Raw genomic sequence first — 25924 nt, 5'->3', positions numbered from 1 at the left:
ATTAGGGAAAGCCCACGTGCAGCAACAAAAAATAAATAAATAAATAAATAAATAAATAAATAAATGGGGCTTCCTTGGTGGCGCAGTGGTTGAGAGTCCGCCTGCCGATGCAGGGGACACGGGTTCGTGCCCCGGTCCGGGAAGATCTCACATGCCGCGGAGCGGCTGGGCCCGTGAGCCATGGCCTCTGAGCCTGCGCGTCTGGAGCCTGTGCTCCGCAACGGGAGAGGCCACAACAGTGAGAGGCCCGCGTACCGCAAACAAAAATAATAATAACAAATAAATAAATAAATGGATTGGAGAAGGTGGGATAGGCAGAGAGAAGAGTGAGGATAGTCACAGCAAGAGTGAGGACTGGGACATGGTTCTAGAGATATCCAGGAGGTAGAATTGCCTGGGCTTGGTAAGTAATGGAATGTGGGGAGATGGGGAAGCAGGAGTAAAGAAGGACTTCCAAGGTTCTGGAGCATTAACTGGATGGATGGTAAAGCCCTTGATTGAAATAAATCATAAAGTCATTGAAGAACAGTTTAACAGTTTCTTTAGAAGTTAAATATAAATTTACCTCACAACCCAGCAAGGCCACACAAAGACTTTCACACCAATGTTCATAGACGCACTATTTGTAATAGCCAAAAAGTGGGAAATTCTAAATGTCTGTGAATTAGTGAATGGATAAACAAAAAGTAGTATATCCATACAGCAGACTATGATTTGGCAATAAAAAGGAACAAAGTACTGATACATGCTACAATACGGATGAACCTCAAAAACATGATAAGTCAAAGAAATCAGGCTCAGAAGATCACATATTATGTGATTCCACTAAAATGAGAGACAGAAACTTAGATTATTGGGTGCCCAAGTCTGGGGATGGGGACAGGGAGTAATTGTAAATGGGTAAGATGAATCTTTGGGGGATGACGGAAATGTAAAATTGGATTGTGGTGATGGTTTCCCAACTCCGCAAATTTATTAAAAACCATTGAACTGTACACTTACCACGAGATACTCTTCTGGTATAAAAACGACACTGGGCTTCCCTGGTGGTGCAGTGGTTGAGAGTCCACCTGCCGATGCAGGGGACACGGGTTCGTGCCCCGGTCCGGGAAGATCCCACATGCCGCGGAGCAGCTGGGCTCGTGAGCCATGGCCGCTGAGCCTGCGCGTCCGGAGCCTGTGCTCCGCAACGGGAGAGGCCACAACAGTGAGAGGGCTGCGTACCGAAAAAAAACAAACAAACAAACAAAAACAGTACTTCACAAAAGCTGTTAAAAAAAATAATCAGGGCAGTTTCGGCATGTTGAGTTTGAGGTGTTTAGGAGGCATTAAGAGGGAGAGGTGGAGTAAACAGGTGGTTATGCTGCCTGAAATTTAGGATACAATGCGGCCCAGGAGATAGAGATTTTTAATAGTCATCAACTTAAAGATAGCCATTGGAACCATGAGAATGAGGGAAATTGCCCAGAGAAGATAGAACGGAGGAAAGAGTGAGGACAGAATCTAAAGGACACCAAGAGGAAGTAGTCTGAGGAGTAGGAAGAAAGCCCAGAGACTATATATGGACAGAATCCAAGGGAAGAAGATGCTTGGGAGCAGGGGAGAGAGGCAAGAGCAGAAAGGGCTCCTGAGACATCAGATAAGTAAACAGAACCAAAACATGGAAGACATGGTAGGAAAATCTACCTGCGTATGGGTTGGGGAGCCCAGGAACATGGCTCAGCAAAGCTTCAGAGCTGCAAGCTGCCAGAGGACGAGGCCAGGCCCAGCGTGGCACTGGGAGAGTGAAGTGTTGATGGAGGGAGGGGGGCTGGATTGATGAGCCCGAGGTGGGCAGGGGATCCAGAATTTTCAGCATAAGGCTGTGAGGGATGCAAAAGGCCAGCGAACAGGCAGAGTTCTGGGAAGGGATGAGGGTCCAGAGGCTTCATGTCTGGCAGTAAATGCCAGAACAACAGATTCCATCAGTAAATGTGTATGGCCCTCAAGGATGTGGTTCCTGCTTACTTCTCCTGGCTGATGTCGCCCCACGTAACCCCACCTCTTGAAATTCGGTGATTCTGCCATGTGGAATTGTTTGCAGTTTCCCAAACACTCCATTCTCTTCCACACCTCCTTCTATTTTCTCACACAGCTTCCTCTGCATGGAGTGTTCTACAGACCAACCCTCCTCTCTCTTCCACACACTCTGGAACCCTAGCAATGCTCCCTCCTACCCTTCTTCACTTGCCTGGAGTATTCCTGCTCTTGCTCCAATATGGATCAGGGTTGACCTCTCCTCTGAAGCCTGTCCTACTTGCCCATCCCCCACTTTGAAAGGGCTATTTCCTTCTTTACTCCCCACTGTAGACTTCCATCACAGCACTGACAATACTTTACACGTTTCATTTATTGCCATGTCTAGCGCCTACTGGGACTTGGAACGCATTTGTTCTTTCATAGGTCATAGGATCCGATCGGTAGTACAACCTAAATAAATGAAGTCACTCAGCCAACATGTGGCATGTACCCTTTTCCTCTTTGCTACTTATAGCCCTTTGGGAGCTGTCTGTGGCCGGGCAGCTGGATTCCATTGCAGGGAAGGTACACAAGGTACTTGTGGATTCCATTGTGGGGAAGGTACTCGCCACTGTCTGTGGCCGGGCAGCTGGATTCCATTGCGGGGAAGGTACTCGCCTCTGCTATCAGTAGCCACGGTCAAGGATGCTTTGTCCACACCTAAGGTACAATTTCCCAGCGTTCCCAAAGTTCTGTGCCAATTCCAGGGTTGCTAGATAAAACTCAGGGCACCCAGTTAAATCTGAATTGCAGATAAACAATGAATAATGTTTTAGTGTTCATATAATCCCATTCAATAGTTGAGATTCTATAAATCCTCAAAAAGCATTTATTGTTTATCTGCAATTCAAATTTAACTGGGTGTCCTGTCTTTCTATTTGCTGAATGTGGCAACCCTACTTCGCCCCAAAGGGAAGTGGCCTCCCTCTAATGCTGTAGTCATGGCACCCTAAGAATCCCACCTGAAGGGGACAGGGGAGGGGAGGGAGGGAATCCATGTTATTAGAGAAAATGACATAAAATGATAGTTGTGTCGACAAAAAATGAATCCGTTGATCTAAGAAAGAAAAGGAAATTTTTATTTGAGTCAAATTTGAGGGTTACAACCCAGGAAGAGCATCTCAGAAAGTTCTGAGAATTTTTCTGCCCGTTAGAAGTCAAGCTACAGTTATATAAGTTTTTTGAGACAGAGGGCTGTATTATTGACATATAATGACGGATTATTGACAATTTACATAATCCACATCTAAGCACCATGAAGGACTGTTATCTTTAAGGAATTGTCTTATTGATGCTAGCAGAACATCGCTCTTATGGTTGAGCAGGTATTTCTGTCGATGGGGAAGGTTTGGGCCATGCATAATACAGAAATACAATGCACAGTGGGAGGAGAAAGGAGGCCAAAGGGTAGAGAAGATTTTTTGTTTAAATTTTTCTTGTCTTGCCATAAAATGAATTTCATGAATTTCATTTTACAGTTGTTTCCATGGCTAGAAACAGATTTTGGCAGCCATGGCACAGACTGAGGAGTTCTTAAAACAATAGGACCAGAGGAACTGGATTGGGGTGGGGAACAGGGGGCGAGGATTGAGGAAAGGGGAGAATTTTATGCGTTCTAACATTATGCTAAGATCCTTTCCTGTCTCAACCTGTTGGTGCTATTTTCCCAGAGAAGGCAGAACCTCGGAACAGAGAGGGTTCACCCACCTTTTACTCCAAGGTCTGCCCGCTGTTCCACGGGCAGGATTAGTTTTCACAAGGAAGAGACAGCTTTCTTAACAAAGCTACCAAACAGTCCCAGAAAGCCCTCCAGATGCTGCTGCCTCAGAAATGACAGGTGCTCCTTGCATGATCTACATTTTATGCCAAATGCACAGGAATTCCCCTGTGGCTGCTCCCCCTCACGTGTTTGCCACTTCCTGTGAGTCCTCCCAGATCTGGCCCGTCCCTCCGAGGCCCTTTCCCATTCAACAACCCCCGCACATCTTCTCACCGGCTCGCTTTTCTTGACCCCGTTTATTTAGGTGGGGCTGATCAAGTCGGAGAGAATTCCTGGCTGGGCTCAGCCATGCACCTCCAGCTGAGAGTGACCCATGCTACGTGGGTTTTTGAAAATGACCAGGTCATGTTGAGGGCATTTCACTGAAACCCTGCTCTACAATGTAGGTGGTCAATGCCTTACAAAGGAGGAACAGCGTGAAGGAATGAACAGCTCAGTTCGTTGCCATGGCAGTGAAAGAAACTTTACTTGATTGGTGAAAATTTGTCCAAACAAATGCTAGGTGAAGTGTTCATATTTCCTTTGTCTTTTTTTCTTTCTTTCTTTTTTTTTTTTTCAATTTGTTGAGCACCACCAGAAGAGGATTAGGGGGCGGGGGTTGATCAGATCTGGCCAGAATGCTAAATCTCAGTGACTTCCCCGGATTAAATCAGGCTCCAGAAAGACAGCAATTTTCTCATCGCTGCAGTGCCTCGGAAACACTAAAACAGCAAAAGTTCACTGAATGCCTATTTTGGAGCAAAGCTAGAGGGAGATGGAGAGAGATAAAGATGAAAAAGACATAGTCCGTGTCCGAGTTGACAAGCTAATGAGAGAACCAGGCATGTAACTGTAGACATACAGTGAATCCATGTGTATTACATAATGTGGTTCAAGTGTGGTCTCCTGGGTCCCTGAGACCCTCTTGGGAGTTTGAAAAGTCAAAACTGCTTTCATAATCATACTACAACATTATTTGTCCTTTTTCCTTCTCCTTCTCTCATGAGTTTCCCCAGCCTACAGGATGTGTAATAACACAAAGCTTAATACATGGATGCTTATGTATTCTTGAGCTAAAAAGAAATTCTCTGTCAATTTCTAATACATCCATGTCAATAGGTAAAAACACATATGCAAAAATTCTTTGAGATCCTCAATGATTTTTAAGATTGTTAAAGGGATCCTGAGACCAAAACTTCTGAGAACCTCTAAGATTGAATGTCATCAACCATTACACAGTGTCCTCATTCTCATTGATGCATTTTATTGATTAAAAATTATGTCATCAGGGACTTCCCTGGTGGTCCAGGGTTTAAGACTCCGCACTTCCACTGCAGGGGTACCGATTCGGGTTCGATCCCTAGTCGGGGAACTAAGATCCCGCATGCCATGCAGCCAAAAAAAAAAAGATATAAAAAAAATTATTTCATCAAAGTCCATGAAAATTATTTTCTTGGATGCTCTCTCTGTGTGCTTATTTTCCAACATGATAGCTCTTTGGCCATCTAATTATTAATCTGTTTGCAGGTTTTTTTATGTGTCTGCATTTAAATGTGTCTTTGGGGGCAGCACAACATAGGACTTCATTTTTTTTTTTTTACATCTGTATTGGACTTCGTTTTTTAATTCAGCCAACAATGAGCAATAGTTGACTTGTTTGTTTTATGTTCTGTCACCTACAGTTTCTCCTGTTCATTGTTATTTTTGCTTTCTTTTCATTTATATTTTCTGTAGTGCACTTTAAAATTCTTTTTGTGTGTGTGTCAGGCAATAAACTTCCCTAATCTGTTCCTCTTTCTATCATTTTAGCATCATCAGCTTGGAAAGTCATTTTTCATTGTTTCCTATATTTTTGCTATTAATAGTATAGTATTAAGAAAATACAACTTAAATTCCTTTTCCTGTAGAGATGAAAATGGAGTCTAGTGTGTCACATATCTTGGTGGCATAAAGTCCTTTATAAAACTATGCATATAGATCTTGTAGTTCTGACACTATGTACTGTAATTTTCCACTTGATTTTTAAAAAACATGTTTTCTATTTTGCCCTCCATGAACCTTGAGTTCTATCTAGCCCTCAACGGTTCTCAAATCTGCATTGTTTTCTGGAAGTGAACTTCACAGCTGTGGGCCTTTGTTGACAAATTATTTCATCTCCTCTGGGTCTTAACTTATTTTCCCTTGCTCTGAAGTGAAAATTCAGTGAGTGTTTCCAGATACTGTACTTGGGGTCATAATTTGATTTCTCTTAATCTTGTGTGAAACCTCCAACCCCCGCCCTCAACCCACATTCCTCCTCCAAAGCACAGGTACCTATTCTTATTGCCATACCTAAATGATTTTCTTGGCTACACTGGCAACTTGCAGAATTCTGGATTTGCTCTGTGATAGGGTAATGTGTATGGTTTGGTTAGTTGTTTTTAAGTTGAAAAACTTAACAATACTATATCTTAAATTCTTTCTTTGAAGATTGATCCTTAATGAATTCTTGCTACAGACATACCAAGGTGGTTATTTCTATATTTCTGTGATAAATTCTAAATTAGTAGGGGTTTCTCCCCCCCGCCCCCCAGTCCTTTTACTGTTACTAGATCAATTTTTAGCTGGATGTGGGCTTTTCAGGCTAGCTTTGCTTCAACGATGCTCATTCTTTTTTATTCTACATCAGGTCCCCTCTTCCTACCATCCTCTTCACATTCTTGGTCCTCTGTCACACTTATAAGACCTACTTTAACAGCTTAATGCCTTTTTTTCTTGGCACTCATTATTTCTTCTTTATTTGCTGTTAAATTAATAAGTGTACATTCCATTGCACTTGCCTGAGAGTCTTGACCAGTCATGGGTTTCCCGCCATCTGGGTTCTGGCTGGTTTGCATTCCCCTTTGATGTTGTAATATTGTTCATTGAACTTAAGTGTGGGATTTATAGGGCTTCTTTGCTTTTTTTTTTCTCCAAAATGTGCACTTTTTTTTTTTTAACTAAGCTTATTTTTCTGTTTTGTGCTGTTATTTTTAATTGCTTCCGATTAGGAGGTGGGGCTGAGAATGAGACTTGCTTGACTTTGGCTCTCTTTGCTATTACTCACACTTCCCCAGAAGCCCCGTGCACACTTTCTCTCTGCCTTTGATATACCACTTTTGAAAGGCCGTTGATTCCTGGAGTAAATGGTATTAAGAGGAAGACGGGCTCAGGGTAGGGATGCTCAGGAATCCAGCCCTGTACAATCATGAGCCTGGCCATCTGGAAGTCTCTTCTTGCTCAATGAAATGGAGTAAACATTGTCCATTATGAAATCCACCACACAGGCTGCCAGGGACGAATGGGATCCCACCCAAAGCCAATCACTGCTCTGACAGGGAAATTGGCTAGGACTGCCTGAGACTAAACTGGCCTCCCCCATCCCTGATGTCACAATTCAGAGGCCGCTGCCTGCCTAGGAGGTTGTAGAAAGCTCTGTAGGTTCTCTCTGTGTGTCCTACAGGGCTCCTTGGGCCAGGTCCCTGTCTGATGGCTTTTATGAAAAAATATCTCCTCCCTATTCTGGGGATCTTCTTGGCCTACTACTACTATTCTGCGAAGGAGGAATTCAGACCAGGTAAGTACCAATGTGTCTAATTTTGGAGCAATAGATTTTAAAAGCCAGGGATGGCTAGAGTGTTTCTGAGGATAAAAAGGAGTTCTTGATTCCCAAAGTTGCTGGACAAGAGGGGACCCTGAGGTGAGACTGTGTTTCTATGTCTTCCAGCCACAGGCTGGTTAATAGGGGTGTAGGGAGGGGTAATCATCACGTTAAAAGATTACCTAATAGTCCATGTTTTATTTGGCACCTTTGATCAAAAGCAATTTCAGATCTCTTACCAAAAAAATGGGGTAATTCCAAAATTCACAACTTAGCCAGATAATTGGGCTCTGTGGAGAGATGGATAAGTGGAAAACAAGAAAGAATTCTGGAGTTGATGACTAAATAGAAGTGAGAGAAAATATCTGGAATCTCTCTGAGCACATTTGTTTTGATGATTCTTTGAATTTTATTTCAGTTGAGCAACTGGATGAATCCAGAAATGTCCGGAACTCCAGTGTTTTAGCTGAATTCTCTTTCCATAGGGGTTTTCAAAAAAGGACAGCAGGAAGGCTTGGTTTTGAGCAACCAAAGCAAACTCCCATTTCAGAGAATGTTTACGGAAGAGTTGATCTGTTCCTTCATTGATTTATGCAATTTGAGATGAGTTGATCTGGGCTCATAACCTTTAGACACTGAGATAAGGCTGTCCACCTCTAAAGTGGGAGGAGGAATGTTGCTGCCAGCTATGGTCCTCACTTTCTTTTGGGGTTTCCCAGAGATGCTTCGAGGAAAAAGAGTGATTGTCACAGGGGCCAGCAAGGGGATTGGAAGAGAGATGGCCTATCATCTGGCGAGAATGGGAGCCCATGTGGTAGTGACAGCGAGGTCAGAAGAATCTCTAAAGAAGGTGAGGGTCATGTGCCCACAGCCATAGGTACCCTCACATGCCCAGATGTATTCCTATGTATGCTCACATATACATGCCAACACATAGAACTGGCACACTCAGACATAGATGCATATACACACACACACACACACACAGAGGATTCAAACACCCAGACATCCACAAGAATATAAAAATATGCATTTAAGTATTCATTCTCATGCATACATATCTAGACACAAAGTTCTTGGGCTCTATCTCTATCTATGAGATAGACATGCCTATTCACACACATTTGGAGTCACAGACATACACATATGTGCTCAGATACCAACATTCCAGTACCTACTCATGAATTCATACTCTGGTACCCATGCGGACACATGCTCTCTTATATACTCAGACTCACAAACCCAAGGATACACAAATATTCACAAACTTAGGGCTACCCACACAGGAACTAGCATCTCTACCAATAATGTGTTCAGAAACATCTGTTTACAGAAACTCATGAGCACAGACATAAACTCCAGCACAGTGATTTAGCCATTTATACCCTATCTTGTTCCAGAGAGTATTTCAAAGAGGGAACTAATATTGTGTCAGTTGCATTTAACAACACACACACACACACACACACACACACACCCCTACCAAAACAGGGCTGTGAGCAAACTCTCATTTAAACCCCCATTATGTCAGAGACTGCCCCCCAAAAGTCTGCAGCCAAGATTGACACCATGGCCGCTGTGCCTCTGCAGGTGGTATCCCACTGCCTGGAGCTTGGTGCATCCTCAGCGCACTACGTTGCTGGCACCATGGAGAACATGACCTTCGCAGAGCAATTTGTTGCCAAAGCTGGAAAACTCATGGGTGAGACAGCTTCTCCTCTCTCCTCTTCTGGACTTTGCCCTAGGGATCACCAGGGAGCTTTTGAGACGGGGAGGAGGGGAAGAAGGTATCAACCTCAGATGGTTTCTCTCAACACAGCCGTCTCTTACAGGGGGACTAGACATGCTCATTCTCAACCACATCACCAGCAGCAACAATCCTATGACTGTATTTATTGATGACATTGACCACGTGCGCAAAAGCATGGAGGTTAACTTCCTGAGTTATGTGGTCCTGAGCGGGGCCGCCATGCCCATGCTGAAGCAGAGCAACGGGAGCATTGTGGTTGTCTCCTCGATAGCTGGTGAGTGGGGCAGGGGCCAGTGTGGAAGGCAGGAGTGGCAGAAGTGCCGGGGATGGTCTTGGGGGCTCTTCAGTGAACATGCATTTTATCAGTTTCCATCTTGAGAAGTAACACAATGGAAACTGGAAGTTGAAATGCTCACAGTGATATTAAACAAAAGCTGATTAACAGCTTGCCCGTATGCGTGGACAGGCAGATGTACGAATAAGAGCCTTGGGTATGGAAACTCACCGAGAAGCATGCATGCTGAGTAAAAGACACAGTGTTAGGAACAAGTGAGACCATAAAAATGAGGACTTGTTCAGGATGGATAGACTACAAGATTCCTGGAAGTAACGGAGGAAGAGCAGCAGTTCAGAGTGCTTCCCTGAACTCGCCTGGTTGTTTGTGATCAACAAATGGGAGTCCAAAGGGTCATCGAGAGGCTGCTGGAGGGACAGCCTGTCCTGAGTTTCAGGGAGAGACCTGGTCATCACAGATAAACAAGATTTTGCTTCTTCCATGACCAAGAGCTCTAGGTTGGTAAAGTCAGTTGATACAAAGGTAGAACCTGAGAGGTGAAATGTTTTAACAACATACAGTTGTCTGATAAGTGGGTTGAGCCAAGCCAAAGTGAAATGAACAACAAAAACAAACACACCATACTATAACAGACCTGCCTATATTGGGGTGTTCTCCAAAATCTGAACTTGCTACATCAAAAGTCCATTTTAATCCACCAACAGGGTAGGGAGAGAGTGTGTACAGAGAAATATAAAGAGAACTCTGTGTGATCAAGAGAAGTCCCCTATGCTTCGGATGGTGACAGCATTCGAAGTTATCACCAGTGAAAAGCCAGAGAGTTTCCAGCTTGGGGGATTCCTAGGCCCATTTCATTATGGGTCCAGTAGAGAATTTCCACACGTATTTGTCGATTAGTCAGTTAGAAGGATGTGCCTGGAAGATGCAAACACCAGGATGAAAATTAGCCATCTACATGGGATTCATAGCAATGTAAAAACAAATAACCTAGAAGACTTTGTAATTTCTTAAGTACTTCACAAACATTAGTTATTCCTGTAACTCAGAACACCATCTATGCTGTAAAGAGTTCTACTTCCAGGACGGACATAGTGATCAGTGATCAGATAAAAGGGCAGTGTGTCTGTTCTACCCGCCAAACGGGGTGATTGATATGCATCCCTGTGCTTCCTGGACAACACACACTCCCCTACCCCTCCCCAGACACAGCCTCTCTCTGGGCTGAAAGGAAGGGAGAGCTTCTGGATGCATACTGAGTGAGAGGGTGCTGGGCACATCCCCAAACCATCCTAGGGCATTGGCCAAAACCCTCGCATCAGTCATGATGTAGGTGGCTTTAATGATCTCAGTTGAATAAGTAATATATCCACTTTAGGCAAAGGGGGTTTTACAGCCTTACAACATTACAGCCTAAATGTCCTCAGAAGGAACAGAGTTACTATAGAAGTCCAAGGGTGTGATGAAATTCTGATAACCTCTGCTTCCACACATCTTCTCCACCTACCAAATGTCACCTCGTAATTTCTATGGACTCTTGGAGGTAGAAATCTAGCTGGACTACTAAACTTCGTGTCTGTTGTTTGTATAGCCAGAAGTTCAGCCTGTTTGCTTTGAAGCATGTCTGTGAATTGGCAAAGTACAAACACTTTGCCTTCTCTCCCTAACTGAAGAATTTCTCTGCTCTAGGCTATATTCTTTTTTAAATTGAAGCATAGTTGATTTACATAAGCTATGTTCTTTCAGACAGTCAGCAAATATGTTCCTTAATCCTTCCTCCGTAAAATCTGAATTCCACAAACATGGGATGCTAAACCGCAGATTGATCCTAAGGTCAGCCAAAGAGTGTTGAGATGGCTTTTTAATAATTCTTTCCAGGGACTGAATTAAGTGGTTTATTGAATTGCAGTAATCAGCAATTGTTTTTATCCCCAGTGCATTTCTAGGTATTGTGTTACATGGAAATCCCATACTTTTAATACGTTCTTTAAAACCTCAGCTATTTCTTTAGCATCATCAAAGACAGTATGGCTGCCTCTGGGAATTTCCTTACAGTCCACATCCATCCACCACTCAACACTGTTTCTGGCACCTACTACTCAACTTTCTATGTATATGTTACATCGATTAGTCTCCTCTCCTTCCTCCACATGCTAGTTTGGATATATTTTGAGCTACTATTAAAAAAAACCCTACATTTACAACGGCTTAAACAAATAGAAATTAATTTTTCTCTCATGAAACAGCCTGGGGTAAGCAGTTTAGAGCTGCAATGGGAGTTCTGCCCCATGGAATCGTCTAGGAGCCTTCTATCACAAAACCACCATCCCTGGGTGTTATCCTCACCTGTATGTCCAAGGTGGCTCATTATCATGTCAGAATTCTAGCTAGAGAAAATGGAGAAAGAAGAATACAACTTGAATGTCGTATACTTCTGCTACAGCTGATTGCAGTTGTGGATTTTATTCAAGGTGAACTTGTGTCCAGCTGAAAATCAGGGGTTCTATTTCTATAAAAGACATTGATGTTGACTATTAACAGTCTCCCCCATATCACCCATGCATATAAGACCAGAGGCAGTATTCCCTCTAGGTCACCCCACATGTGTACCTCACACCATACACACATATCCCAGACCCAATCTCTCTCACATTCAGGTCCATCATGAAAGCAAAACCCCTTCCACTGATGCAGGAGACAGTGGAGTAAGAGAAAGAATGGGAAGAAAATACCTAGATGGTATTTGTGAAACTAACTGAGACAGAGAGATTAACACTCCAATATCCCTGAAAAAAATCACTGGATTGGGCAGGGAACATTTGACAACATCTGGAAAAAGTTTATTTGCCATGAGTCAAAAAGGTTGTCTTAGGGTCAATTTTAGAAAAGGAAAAGTCATTCCAGTTTTGAATTCCCTGGTTCTGTGAACCCCATAACTATGGTAGTTACACACATGACAACTGGACCCAGCATCTAATACTGCTTCTCTGCCCCTTCTTTACTCCCCCTCAGGGGGATCATGGACAAACCTGTCACCCCTACCAACAGCCCCACCTTTTTTCCTCTAAGGATCCATTTAACCTCACCTCCTACGAAGACTTTTTCAGTCCTCACCAGCTTCCTTTAAACGTTTCCTCTTACCTACTACATTGTCCTAAGTTACCTTTAGAAACCCTACTTCCTCTCTATTTCTCTTTTCCGGCTTCATTGGTGATACAAATACTAGCAACAGCAATTATAGTACAAATGCCAACCACACTGGGCCAGTACAAGTGTAAGGATGGTGATTCATCTGTATCAAGAAAAACCCAAGGTCTATTTTGAAGTGAAACTAGACATAATAAAGCACTGGGTTTCTTTAAATATTCAAAGTGAAAAACACATCAAAAGGAGTAAAAGAGCCTTGCCAATAACCTCTGAATGCTCAGACCTCTCTTTGGAAGCTCCATTAAATGTCTCCAGTTACCTATTCATTTTTCTCCAAGTAAATCTTCTTTTAGAAAGATCAACTTTTATATATATTATATATATATTATATATATATTATATATATAATAATATATTATATATATATAGTTTTATAGTTTAAGTCTTATTCAAATGTATTCCTTTCCTGGTTTACTCATTCCCAGCATTGTTTCATACTATTTTTATACAAGTGTGTAGTATTTCAGGCTCATTATAAGCTGACTAGCCAGAGGCAAATACCTTGTAAGACAATGCTTTTGTGGGAAAACTCAAACCAATGCATGAAGTCACTTGTTGGACCTTAAACTGTTTGTTGGTTGAGGGTTGGCTGTGCAGTCCAAACCTATTTCAAGAATTCTACATTACAAAGAGGAAAGAAAAAACAGATTTCTCAACTACACCGATCAACTAACAGGATTTGGAATATGCAAAATGCTGCTCTGCATAAAGACAAGAATGTACATGGTTGAGAGCCCGCCTGCCGATGCAGGGGACACGGGTTTGTGCCCCGGTCTGGGAAGATCCCACATGCCCAGAGCGGCTGGGCCCGTGAGCCATGGCCGTTGAGCCTGCGCGTCCAGAGCCTGTGCTCCGCAATGGGAGAGGCCACAACAGTGAGAGGCCCGCGTACCGCAAAAAAAAAAAAAAAAAAAGAATGTACAGGTGTTAATCTCATCCCCCACCTTCGCCTCTGGCACACATTTTTTCCTAAAAGATAGATCAATGCTTAGTTTATGGACATAACTTGAGTGCAGGGGAGAGAGTGGAAACCAAGGTCTAAGATGCAAAGGAGACTAAGAAATATAGTAGAATGGGGTAGTTTATCCCTCACCCAATTGTCCTAATTTTTCTAAGAAAGATGAATCTTTACCCTTAAACCTGATTACCTCAGAAATAATTTTCAGGGACCACAATTTCCAAGGTAAGTGGAAGTGTATGCATGTGGATACAGGTATTTACATGATGGGGGAGTGCTGCAGATTTGGACTGTGTGGAGGGGCGTGGGGAGAAACACAGGGAGGTGAGGCATGTGTGTGTATAGACTTGGATTGAGATTACTATGTTTTGGTACATTCATTAATGGATGTTAGTATATGTATTGCTGTATAAAAACACTCATTGCTTGGGAAAATATTTGTAATAGAAAAATCATGCTACAAAACAGTGTGCCATACTTTTATAAACAAAATATTTATGTATATAAAAAAACTGGAGGGTAACTGGAGTTAAATGTATATTGGGTGATGGAATTATACAAATTTTCCTTTCTTAAATATATTTTCCAAGTTGTCTGTGCTAAGTATGTAATTAGAAACAAATTAATACAAAATGTTAAAGCATAAAAAAAAAAGGAGATCAGAGTAAGAATCAACAGCCTGGACATAAAAATTTCAGGAGTCGTTGTTACCTAAATTCAAGAGAGTGGGCTCAGGCAGAATCTGGAGGATTGAAACAACTTGATGCACTCGACATTGGAGTTCAGTGTTGTATCTGCCCCCCAGGAGGGGTGACTGGAGATTTTAAAGGGGAAGAGAAGACTCCCTGCTGATGACAGTGACAATTTAGTGCAGGTTGAGAACACTGTAATGCTATCTATGTGACCATTACTCCGTTTACTCCCTTGAAAGGGGTGGGTGGGAAGAGCTTAAATAGTCATGGCTCCTTAACCCTGCTGGACCATTATTTTTGTTCAAGTACTGTTCTTGACAAAAATAGCAGGGTTCTACCATCATCCATGCCTTTACATTCACTCACCAAGGAGTTTCAAAAGGCTTACAACAAATACACTCTATTTGGAAACACCCAAATAAAAAACTAGGTCTTAAGAAAAGAAGAATATAAAAACACCAAAATTAAACTCAACATAGAAGCTGTGCTTAAGTTTCTAACTTGGCTCTTGAGTTTCTTAACAAAAAGAAAAAAAATAGTATCAGTATATACACAAGATTATATTCAAAAGAAGGAAGCACTGCAGGAAGCCAATATTTTCTGAAATAAACCTCTCATAAAAGATTATAAATTGAAGGCACAAAGTAATGGAACTAGCAAGGCCCCTAACAACTTTTTAAAAATGTTTCTGTGATTATAAAAGCTACACATACACACACATTGTGAAAATTGGAAAAATGAAGAGAAGCACAAAGCTGAAAATAAAGATCATCCATATTCATGCCAATATTTTGGAAAATTTCCTTCTAGGTACATATAGATACAGAACAATTATTTTCCTACTGCCAGATATTTAGGTTATGTTACTGAACCAAACTCAAGTCTGCTTACCTGTCTCACAGCAAAGCCAATCTACTGACACCAGGTTGTGGTGAAGGAATGTACAGCGTTTACTGCAAGTCACCCATGCAAGGAGAGCAGGCAGCGCGTGCTCAAAAGACTCAAACTCTTCATTGGCATTTTTTTTTTTTTTTTTTGGCCAGCATGCGGTATCTTAGTTCCCTGACCAGGGATCGAATGTGTCCTTCATTGGCTTTTAGACAAGGGTTTTTAAAGACAGTGCTGGGGAGAGAGTCATAGGATCAGCTTGAGGACCTTTTTCTGATTGGTTGATTGTGAGGTAACAGGGTAATGTTTCTGAGATCTCAATCATCAGCCTTCTGGTTCCAACAGTCTGGGGTCCACGAGCTTGTGGTCAGCATGTAGTCATCATCCTCCACTGGAGTGAGGGGCTTGGTTCCTGCAGAACAACTCAAAGATATGCATCAGATCATTATTTATATCCCTTCAGGAGGAAATAGGAGTCCTGTGACTCTTGTCCTAATCATTAATGGCTTGAGTCTGCACTTTGGAACTTGGGGAAGGCCTAGGAGGTGAAAACATTTTTTTCTACAAACAAGAAATGGGGGACACGGAAGGCCCCAGGAATGCCCCTCAGGGTCATGCTTGGTTTCAATCCCCCCTTTTCTTTGATGTTCCTCAATCTTGAGGGGAACAAGGGTGGGACAAGAAAGGGAATAAAGTTTTGGATAGAAAGATTGTTAACTCAGCAGGGGAACTCAGTTTAAGGGGGACTTGGTTTCAGTTACTCTCAATGTATTTTAAAAATTCTAAACAAGTATCTTGCACATAAATCTGTGGCCTGGTTGATGATTATTTCCTTGATAAATTCTTAGTACTAGATTTACTGGGTGAAATGATGGAACCAATTCTAAGGTTGGTACATATTTCCGAATTGCTTTATATAAAATGAAAAATAAAGGCCCTGACTTTTTAAATATATAAAAAGAAAAACCAGTTTAAATGAATATGAACATCATGTCCCATTCCCACCCTGAGTATACATATGAGTGTTCATCTCACACCTGCTTTGCAGAGTTAACAAAGTTTTCAGCCATTGACAATTTTGTAAGTAAAGGAGAAAGGCGTTTAGTGGTTATAATTTGAATTTCTTTGTTTACTTATGAAATGGAATGTGAGGTCCCTGTCCCCTTGAGAGCAGTAATGATCTTGGGTGGCCTCATCCTGCAGCAGCTTGAAGCAAAGTTTCGGCTCCCGGCCAGTGATTGAGGTTGGGTCTCGGTGGTGAGAGCACTGATTCCTAGCCCCTAGACCCGTGATCAGTGACAAGGCCCTGGCCCTACAGCTCTGCAGAAAAGGAATTCCCACAAAGACAGAAAGTAGTGAAACAAGTAAAGTATTTATTAAGAGGAAAAAAGAGTACGTGTGGATAGACACATGGGCAGGCTCAGAGAGAGAGTCGCGCCCTCGTGGCAGTTTGAATCACTTTTATGGTGCATTTCTTCCAAGTTTCCTTTGGCCAATCATTCTGAATTGCCTGGTTCAAAGTCCGTATTTGGTATAGCTCAGGATTTTCCCATGTGTGCACGCACATCTCTTAGCCAAAATGGATTCTACCAAAGAGGCCTATGGGTAGTGAGCATTAGTTGGCATCACTCCCTTTTTGAGCTCCAAGGAGCCTTTCTGCACATGTGTAGTCAGGGAGGTCTTCTGACTTCGAGAATGAGGAATATGTGGTCTCATCTTCTATCTGGGCAGGTGCCAGTCTCCTCTCTCAATTGCCCTGTTATTCCCGTTTCGGAGTATTTGTCCACAAGGAACGAACTCAAACCATTTGCCCTGGGGGCTCATCTGTCTCTTCCCTTAATAGTATTCTATTTTTGGTTATACTTATTTCCTTATTTCCTACAATAGCACCTGGCACATGGTGGATATTTCATAAAAGTCAGGTAATTAATGAATGAATGAATTTTCATGTGTTTATAGGTTATTTATATTTTCTATTCTGTGAGTTGTTTTTCTATGTTCTTGCCCATTGAGATGTTAGCAAAATTTTTCTAACAGTATGTACAGCAAATCAATGTCATATGCAGCTTCTTGTTGCAAACTTTGACAAAGGTATATCGTTGAGACACAGCTAAATATAAAGTTAATAAAGTGAAAAGTGAATTTGACATGGTGTGACTATATAGCTTTAGATGGTTGAGCTTGACCCAAGGAAGATTCCTCTTGAAATAAGCATTGATTTCAATGAGGAGAAATCCACTTAAGCTACTTCAAAATGAGGACAGGGGATTTCCCCGGTGGTCCAGTGGTTAAGACTCCACGCTTCCACTGCAGGAGGTGTGGGTTCGACCCCTGGCTGGGGAACTAAGATTCCACATGCTGCACAGCACAGCCAAAAAATAAAAATAATAATAATAAACATTAAAAAATAAAACCATCTAAAAATTTTTTAAATCTTTAAATAAAATGAGGACAGGTTGGGGAGAGAGAGCATCACTTTATACCTGAGAAATGTATTCTACAGATAAACTTGCACAAATGTTCCCCAAATACGTTCATTCATTTATTCAAAAGATATGAATGGAGGGTCCACTCTGAGCCAGGCACAGTTCCAGATGCCGGCGCTGTGACAAGGCAAGCCCTTGTCACCTTGGAGCCCACATTCCAGTGCAAACCACTGAATTGTTCGTGGTCATAAAAACACTAAAAACAACGTACATATCCACCACTAGGGACAGGTTTCTAAATGGTGGTGAAATACTACATAAATTTTTATGCATACTGACTATAAAAATCATAAGTTCAAGGTAAAATAATTTAGAGAACAGTATATATAGTATGAGCTCAACTGTGTCTAAAGAAAGGGTCTTTTACCTTTAATTTTGTACACTTTGGAACTACTTATTGTACAACAAGCTTGGTATGAATTTTGTTAGAATAACTTTGTTAAAGAAAAGTAAGGGATCAGGTTCTGTATGGTAACCAAAAGCAAAATATTTCACCTCTCAGGATGACTGACTTCAGGACGACAGATATTGTACTCCATCTCACAAGTAAACAAATAAATTCAAATGACTGAAACTACTAAAACACCAAATTCAAACTATTAAATACCATGGAGCGGGTGGAGTTATTGTTTTTTCTTGTTTGGTTTGGTCTTTTGTTTGCCTACAACATTGTAAATTGTTGCAAACTTTGTTAACTCCACAAAGTAGGTGTGAGATGGTGGGAAAGGGTATAGTTCTTTTATTCATTTTAACTGGTTTCACTATTGATTTTTAAAAGTCTAGTTCTTCATTTTTCATCTCACCTAAAGCAATCTAGCAATATGCATTCTATATGTAGAATATGAATATTCTATATTCAATATGTAGCCTTAAGTGTTCCCATCATTTTGTTACTGAACTCAGGTTCGGCTGCTCACCACTCAAAAGCCAGTAATTCAAGAGGCAAGTGTCAGTAGAAAGGAAAGTTACTTTAATCAGAAAAACCAGCAATCTAGGGAGAAGGTGGACTCATGTCCGGAGACCAACTCCAAAGAATCTGCTCAGCCATGACAGTTTTTAAAGGGAAAAAGAGGGGGAAGAATCCCAGTGAATCATCAAGGCAGGAGGTTGGCTTCTGCATCATTCTCCATTGCGTGCGTGCAGGCTGGCTGACTCTTCAGATGTTATCTTGCCCTCATGATCTGCCTGCAGGATTGCTAAAGGGGTTATTGGGGGTAGAGAGCTAGTCACTCTTTAACCACTTAATTCTCCCTTCTTTTTTTTTTTTTTTTTTGGGCGGTATGCAGGCCTCTCACTGTTGTGGCCTCTCCCATTGCGGAGCACAGGCTCCGGACGCACAGGCTCAGCGGCCATGGCTCACGGGCCCAGCCGCTCCGCGGCATGTGGGATCTTCCCGGACTGGGGCACGAACCCGTGTCCCCTACATCGGCAGGTGGACTCTCAACCACTGCGCCACCAGGGAAGCCCAATTCTCCATTCTTAATTCTTTTAATCTAGGAAAAGAATCAACAGCTTAGGCAAGGCATGGTGTGCATTCAGGAGCACATAAGTCAGAAGTTAGTTTAAATTGTCTAGTGATCTCATTCTTATAATTAGGTTCTTTCAAGGTTAGAGGGGAACAGAAATGGGCAAACAGGAAAGAGGCAAAAGAGCTACTTTCAATTCCCCACTGTCCAACGTCATTCCATTTCTATGGGATTAAGAGCAAAGGTCCATCTTCTGTAACTTCTTCATGCTCACATAGGGTGCCATATTTTCAGAGTTGAAGATGTCAGCCTGGGTCTGTAGCATCTCTTTGCTGACAATTTTAATTGCCCACTTACATATACAGGCAGAGCAAGCTATAATTATTTTGATGACCACAAAGATATAGATCATTATGAGCAATAATGTTAATCCCATTCTCTTGAGGCCAGTTCTTGGAATTGTATTAGTCATAGATTTAGTACTGATCAAGATGGAGCAGCGTATGTCATGTTCTCTGGTGGCAGTTATAGTATCTGAAAAACAGCTCAGGAATGTGCATCAGACACTGAGTCTGTGACTCTATTGTCCTAATCTTTGACTTCTTGAGCCTGCTTTTTTCTGACTGTAGGAGGCCTGGGAGACTTCAGGTTTCCTACAAACAAGAGGCAGGGGACATAGAGGGGCTCTTGTACTTGGGGTAGTGTGGAGTCTGCAGGGTTCTTCTTGGTTCCAACTTCACCCAGCAAATATAATGTTAAGAATCTGTCAAGGAATAATCATCAATCCAGTCATAGATATATGCACAAATACATGTGTTGTAGGATTTTTTTCAATGTGTCTATGCACCTACAAGCAAAGCTACCAATACTGAAAATAGGCAATGGACATGTGCCTGAAGTCAGATTCTGATTAACGTATGGCAGAGTTGAGTTGATTATATGGGTTTTAAATTATTTAACATTTTTCCATGAAGTTGTCTGGTTCAGGAACTTCCATGTAATAAGTGTATATAATAAATCCTTTACTTATAGCATTAGAAAATTAGTCTTTCCCTGTACTCACTAAATAATTAAATGTGAACAATATTTAAAGAATATTATTTGAAGGGCTGCCAAATTACTGGCCCACACTGGGCACACATCTGTCTCAGTCCATCCCTGGGGAGACAACTGGCCTTGGGGGAACTGCAGCTGGGATATCCCAGAGGTAACATGGTCAGGTTATACCAGCTTCCCTCAGCACATCTGCTCCTCTTCCTTCTCTCCCTATTAAGCTCTGCTTCATTTGGGACAGAGTTCAATCTGGCTGTTACAGTCCTTTCTCAGCATGACAGTTCTCAGTGCACTCTTGACTTCAACCCCATTGCCAACATTCTTGGTCTCTCAATTTTCCAACTCTAAACTTCCCCCCAAAGAAGGGGTGTCTAACTGGCTTAGCTGAATTTTATAAGTCAACCCCCCAAATTATTTATGAAGACCAGCCTAGAGAGGTACAGTCATTGACTCAGGTCTCATCAGCAAAGCCATGCTGAGGGAAGGCAGAGTTAGGCTAGAAGCAAGGTAGGCAGTGGTAGACATGTCTGAGTTGCTTGCATAGCCTTTGGATAATCTGTCATGGGGTGTCAGAACTAAGAGTGGCAAAGAGGGTATGTGCAAGGGGGCTGCAATGGGGCAGCCCAATGTGGAGTGAAGAGGGCATCTGTGTAGCCTGGCATGGGGGTGTCAGAGCCCAGGTACACTGGAGAGGGCATCCATGTAGAGGGCACAGAAGCAACTGAAGAATACTCACATACAGGATCATTAATCAAATAAGTAGTATATATTGAGGATAACAGAAGCTAGGTTCTCACTTTTGGAGTTATAAATATGAAAATAAGAAAATTAGAATGAATCCAATGATGTTTAATTGGAATTGGAGGTGTTGGTATGAATCAATAGTTTTTAATATACATGGATAGATAGGGAAATATAGGTATATGTGTCTATATATGAGTACATATATTCCCTAGCTCTATCATCTGAGAGGCCCTGGAAGCACACTTAGCACCCAGATCTTAGTTTCTAAATATCATTCTCCACTAAAAGAAACCAAGACTTTCTGGAGAAAAGGTTGATTCCAGGACAATGGCCAGAAGGATGAACCTGAAAATCTCGTTGTGGCTGTAAGTAAAGAACTGCTCAAAGAAAAACAGGGACACGTTACTAGAACACAGAAACTTCTCATGAGCTCTCACTAGCCAAATCTGGGACCACTGGGACATTCAAATAAACAGTAAAGATAATAACAGATTATAAACCATTACATACAATAAGAATTCAAAGTGATATAAATAAATACATGAATAAATAAATGGGGAGAGAAGAAGCTTTTCCCATACAATAAAAAGCCAAGTGATAAATATAGATGGAATAATGAAATTAGTAAAATCACCATTTGGCAACTATCATAGTAATAATTTATCCAGGAAGCATAAATCGATGCTAAACCTAGTGGGTAAAAGTTTAATAAGAAACATAGTATTTACATAGTCTCAAAGTACAACCCTACCCAAAAACAAAAAAACAACCTGATTGAAAAATGGGCAAAGGACTTGAATAGGCACTTCTCCAGAGAAGACATACAAATGGCCAACAGGTATATGAAAAATGCTCAACGTCATTAATTATCAGAGAAATGCAAATTGAAACCACAAGAAGATATCACCTCACAACTGTTAGGATGGCCTATATCAAAAACAAAAACAAAAAATAACAACTGTTGACAAGGATGTGAAGAAATTGGAACCCTTGTACACTGTTGGTGGGAATGTAGAATGGTGTAGCTGCTGTGGAAAATAGATGGAGTTTCCTCCAAAAATTAAAAATAGAATTGCCATATGATCCAGAAATTCCACTCCTGGGTATATACTCAAAAGAATTGAAAGCAGAGTCTTTTCTTCATTTTTCCTTCCTTTTTTAAGTTGAAGTATAGTTACTTTACAATGTTATATTAGTTTCAGGTGTACAACAGAGTGATTCAATATGTTTAGAAAGCGGAGTCTTGAAGAGATCTTTGTACCCTCACATTCATGGCAGCATTATTCACAATAGCTAAAACATGGAAGCAACCCAATTGTCCATCAACAGATAATAGATAAGCAAATTGAATGTGGTACATATATACAATTCAGCCTTAAAAAGAAAGGAATTTTTGATATATGCTACAACATGGATAAAGCCTGAGAATATTATTCTAAGTGAAGTAGGTCAGTCACAAAAAGACAAATACTGCATGATTAAACTTAGATGAGGTACTGAGAGTAGTCAAGACCATAGAGAGAAAGTAAAATGGTGGTTGCCAGAGACTCAGGGGATGGGGGAATGGGGAGTTATTGTTTAATAGGTACAGAGTTTCCATTTTGCAAGATGAAAAGAGCTCTGGAGATAAAAAGTGGTGATAGTTGCACAACAATGTGAATGAACTTAATGCCACTGAACTGTAGACTTAAAAATGGTTAAAATATTTTTTTAAAAACCCAAAAAACAAAAAAAAAAGTACCATCCTACAAAATACTTATTGATTACAGAAGAAAAAAAGAGTAATTTTACAGTGGAGAGACCTGACAGACACCACCTGAATCAAATGATCGAAGTTACTTAACATCGCCAGTAATGGAATAAACCGAAATCATGTATAATTTTATGGGATACAGTGTGAAAAGAAGATAATTATTTGTATGATTTTGCCAAAAATATATGCCTCAATCAAATCATAGGAAACAGAGAAATCCAAACTGAGGGACATTCATCTGCAGTGAGCTGGTAAATGTTTACCAACTAGCTCTTTAGAAGGGGAACATTAAGAACTCTGCTTTGTAGCATTTCCATGGTGTAAATAATCTCTTGATAGCCATATCAAGATCAACCTGCTTTCAAAACTCATGAAAATTGCACAACCAGCTCTCATGATCCAGGATAAACCAACTCCAGTATAAAATGACTGGCATACTCTTCGACAGTGTCAAAGTCATGAAAGTCAAGGAAAGACTAGAGGATGTTCCAGCTTGAAGGAAGCTAAAGAGTCATGCATATATGCAACATGTGACCCTCGACTGAATCCTTTTCTATAAAGAGTATCATTGGGACATGTGACAAACTTGAATGGGGTCTTTGGACTAAATGAAATGGATACATCAATGTTGATGGAGTAGGTTGAATTGTGGCCTTCAGAAGATATGTCTACATCCAAACTCCCTGAACTTGTGTAGATGACCTTATTTGGAAAAAAAAGGCCTTTGAAGGTGTGATTAAGTTAAGGATCTTGCAATATATCATCCAAGATTATCTGGGTGGACCCTAAAACCAGTGACAAGTGTCCTTATAAGAGACAGAAGAGAAGACAAAGACAGAAGGAAACAAGGAGAGGTCCACGTGAAGATAGAGGCAGAGTTTGTAGCTGTAAGGAATGCTGACAGCCATTAGAAGTTGGAAGAGGCAAAGGAAGATTCTCCCTCCCTTAGAGCCTTTGGAAAGAGTGCAGCCTTGCCAACACTTTGATTTCAGACTTCTGGTCTTCAGAACTGTGAGAAAATACATTTCTGTTGTCTTAAGTCATCCAGCTTATTGTAATGTATTACAGCAGTTCTAAGAAACTAATAAATTACTTTCTTCATTTGGATGGTTATGTAGGAGAATGTCCCTACGTGTAGGAAATGCATGCTAACATATTCAGGGGCAATGGGATATCAGGTCAGCAACTACCTAAATTATAGCAATTACTCTCAAATAGTTCAGGAAGAGGGGTGTGTCATTTGTACTATTCTTGCAACTCCTCCATAGATCCGAAATTATTTCAAAAGAAAAAAGAATCCCCATCTTAGGGCTCTATTGACTTGGAGGAAGTGAGGGTGGATTCTGTGGGGCTTTATCATGGGTTCCTCAGGGATCCCCTGAAAGAGACCCCCTTGGCATGAACAGTGGTCCCTCTAGCTCACTCTTTTAAGTGTCCTCCTCTGCTCCAGGGCTTCAATAAATCCAGCCTTCTTGACCCAGTCCACCCACCATCCCTGAGTAGGTGACCCCAAGCCAGTCCCCCTTCACACTTCCCAGGTCTCTGGGAAGACTGCTGTGTGTGGATATATTTGATCCCACAATGCACTCAGATTCACTCTCAAGCTACAGCAGTTCCAGCCCTGCCTCTTGTCTTTAGACTTCCAGGTGTGTGTCAAATACCAATCCCCAAACTCCAGGGATACTTGTAAAGGTCTCCAAAAAATCCTCTTGAAGTCCCTCTCATGCTGATTAAGATGAAGGCAATGCAAATGCCTCCCCTGACCCTTGGTGGATGAACCTGACCCTTAGTGGATGAACTGACCTCTGGTGGATGAACACATAGGACACTGACAACTCTCCTCTCTCCAAGTACAGCTATTTAGGCTGCATGTGGGAGATGTGGTGATGCTGGTGGAACTGGTTTTGGTCCACCCTTCAACTATGGGGGTTCTTAAAATCTATTCTTTTATTCTTGCCTTGGGAGATGCGCTAAGGATCTAAGGAAGAGCTACATTTCCCAGGTCCTGTACCTGAACAGAAATGCTCTTGCCTAAGTTGCCTTGTGAAATTTTACAGGTTTTATCTCATCTCTGAAGGATTTTGTGCTGATTCTACACCATACACTCCCTTGTCTTCAGCCAAAATGCTTCCCTGGGTTTCCTCTAGCTGCTCTGACTGCCTGTCTCAGTTCTCTCTTGTTCGTTTCCTCAGGATTCTTTCCATTGTAAGCCCTTGTGTCTCTTTTCCCCCCAGATATATTCTCCCTGGACAATCCCATCCATTCCCATTATTTCAATTATTATTGGATAATTGTGGGTTGTCTCAATACCTATGACTACACCTCAGTTTACCAAAGCTTGGAGGAAAGAGCTGGATTTATCTTTAGCACCCAACTCAACCCAAACAACTAAAGAGTTTAGACCATGAGGGTCCTAGCTGAGAAAAAATATTCTAGGAAGAGCTAGAAAAAAATGGGCAGGACCCAGCCTTTGAAGCCTGATGAACCTCAAGCTGGGGCTTGCTCAATAGAGGATGTGGCACATTTTCCTGGGGTCACTCTGAAAGTCTAAGGGCGTGCAGGAATGAAGCTTTGCAATCCTGTGCACTTTCTTCCGAGTTCTCAATTAAAGTAGCTTAAAATCTGCCTTTGAAATGGAAATAATTTCAAAATCTCAGCAAAGCAGTTGGGGATGGAGGGTGTGGAGTGGATGAACAAAAGCACCGAGACCTGCTGTTGACCTCTGCTCAGCTAACAAGCTCCAGCGCACAGCTGATCTGCCAGCTCTCTGGCTCTTGCTGTTTCTACAGTGGCTAACTCCCTGCATTTCTGGGACAGAGCTAATTGCAGTCTGTCCCATCTATCACCAAGTCTGCACTCTTACTTGTCAGATTCCATGTCCCATATTTTGCTTCAGAAAATATGGTCGCCATAGCTCTTGTTCTTTGTGGTCTAAAACTTCCTAGAAGATAAACCTCACTGCGGGCTCCATTCTCCCTATGTAAACCAAAACTTAACCCTGAGCAAAAGCACTCAGGCTTCTAATCCCTTCACTTTCATGACTGAGTCATGCATATTAGAACAGTTTATTCATTTGTTTGTTTGTTTTATTCATTCATTCATTTATTCATTTGATTTAATTAGGTTCATATTCTGGCATATTTTTTATGAGCAATGGTTGAACGGTGGATCTTGTAAGGTGCAATCAGAAAACAAACTT

At 41.5% G+C, this 25924-nt stretch overlaps 1 protein-coding gene across 2 annotated transcripts in view; it reads left to right on the top strand.

Moving 5' to 3' along the window:
- Positions 1–7303: 7303 nt before the first annotated feature.
- The window catches only part of HSD11B1 (hydroxysteroid 11-beta dehydrogenase 1), a gene marked incomplete at its 3' end in the record, with an annotated part of 31471 nt that continues 12850 nt past the window's right edge, over positions 7304–25924 (top strand). Inside the window, exons 1-4 of one of the 2 annotated variants that reach the window (XM_079725529.1) lie at positions 7304–7412; positions 8156–8286; positions 9027–9138; positions 9269–9460. In XM_079725529.1, coding sequence (XP_079581655.1) covers positions 7325–7412; positions 8156–8286; positions 9027–9138; positions 9269–9460 — 523 coding nt within the window. In that variant the 5' untranslated portion in view covers positions 7304–7324. The remainder of the gene's footprint in view (positions 7413–8155; positions 8287–9026; positions 9139–9268; positions 9461–25924) is intronic. The other variant, XM_079725528.1, reaches the window with a different exon arrangement.

The sequence above is a fragment of the Hyperoodon ampullatus genome, assembly GCF_949752795.1.
Source record: "Hyperoodon ampullatus genome assembly, chromosome: 2".
Classification (NCBI taxonomy): domain Eukaryota; kingdom Metazoa; phylum Chordata; class Mammalia; order Artiodactyla; family Ziphiidae; genus Hyperoodon; species Hyperoodon ampullatus.
Note: the sequence above shows the minus strand (reverse complement) of the source record. Positions and strands in the feature narration are given on the sequence as shown.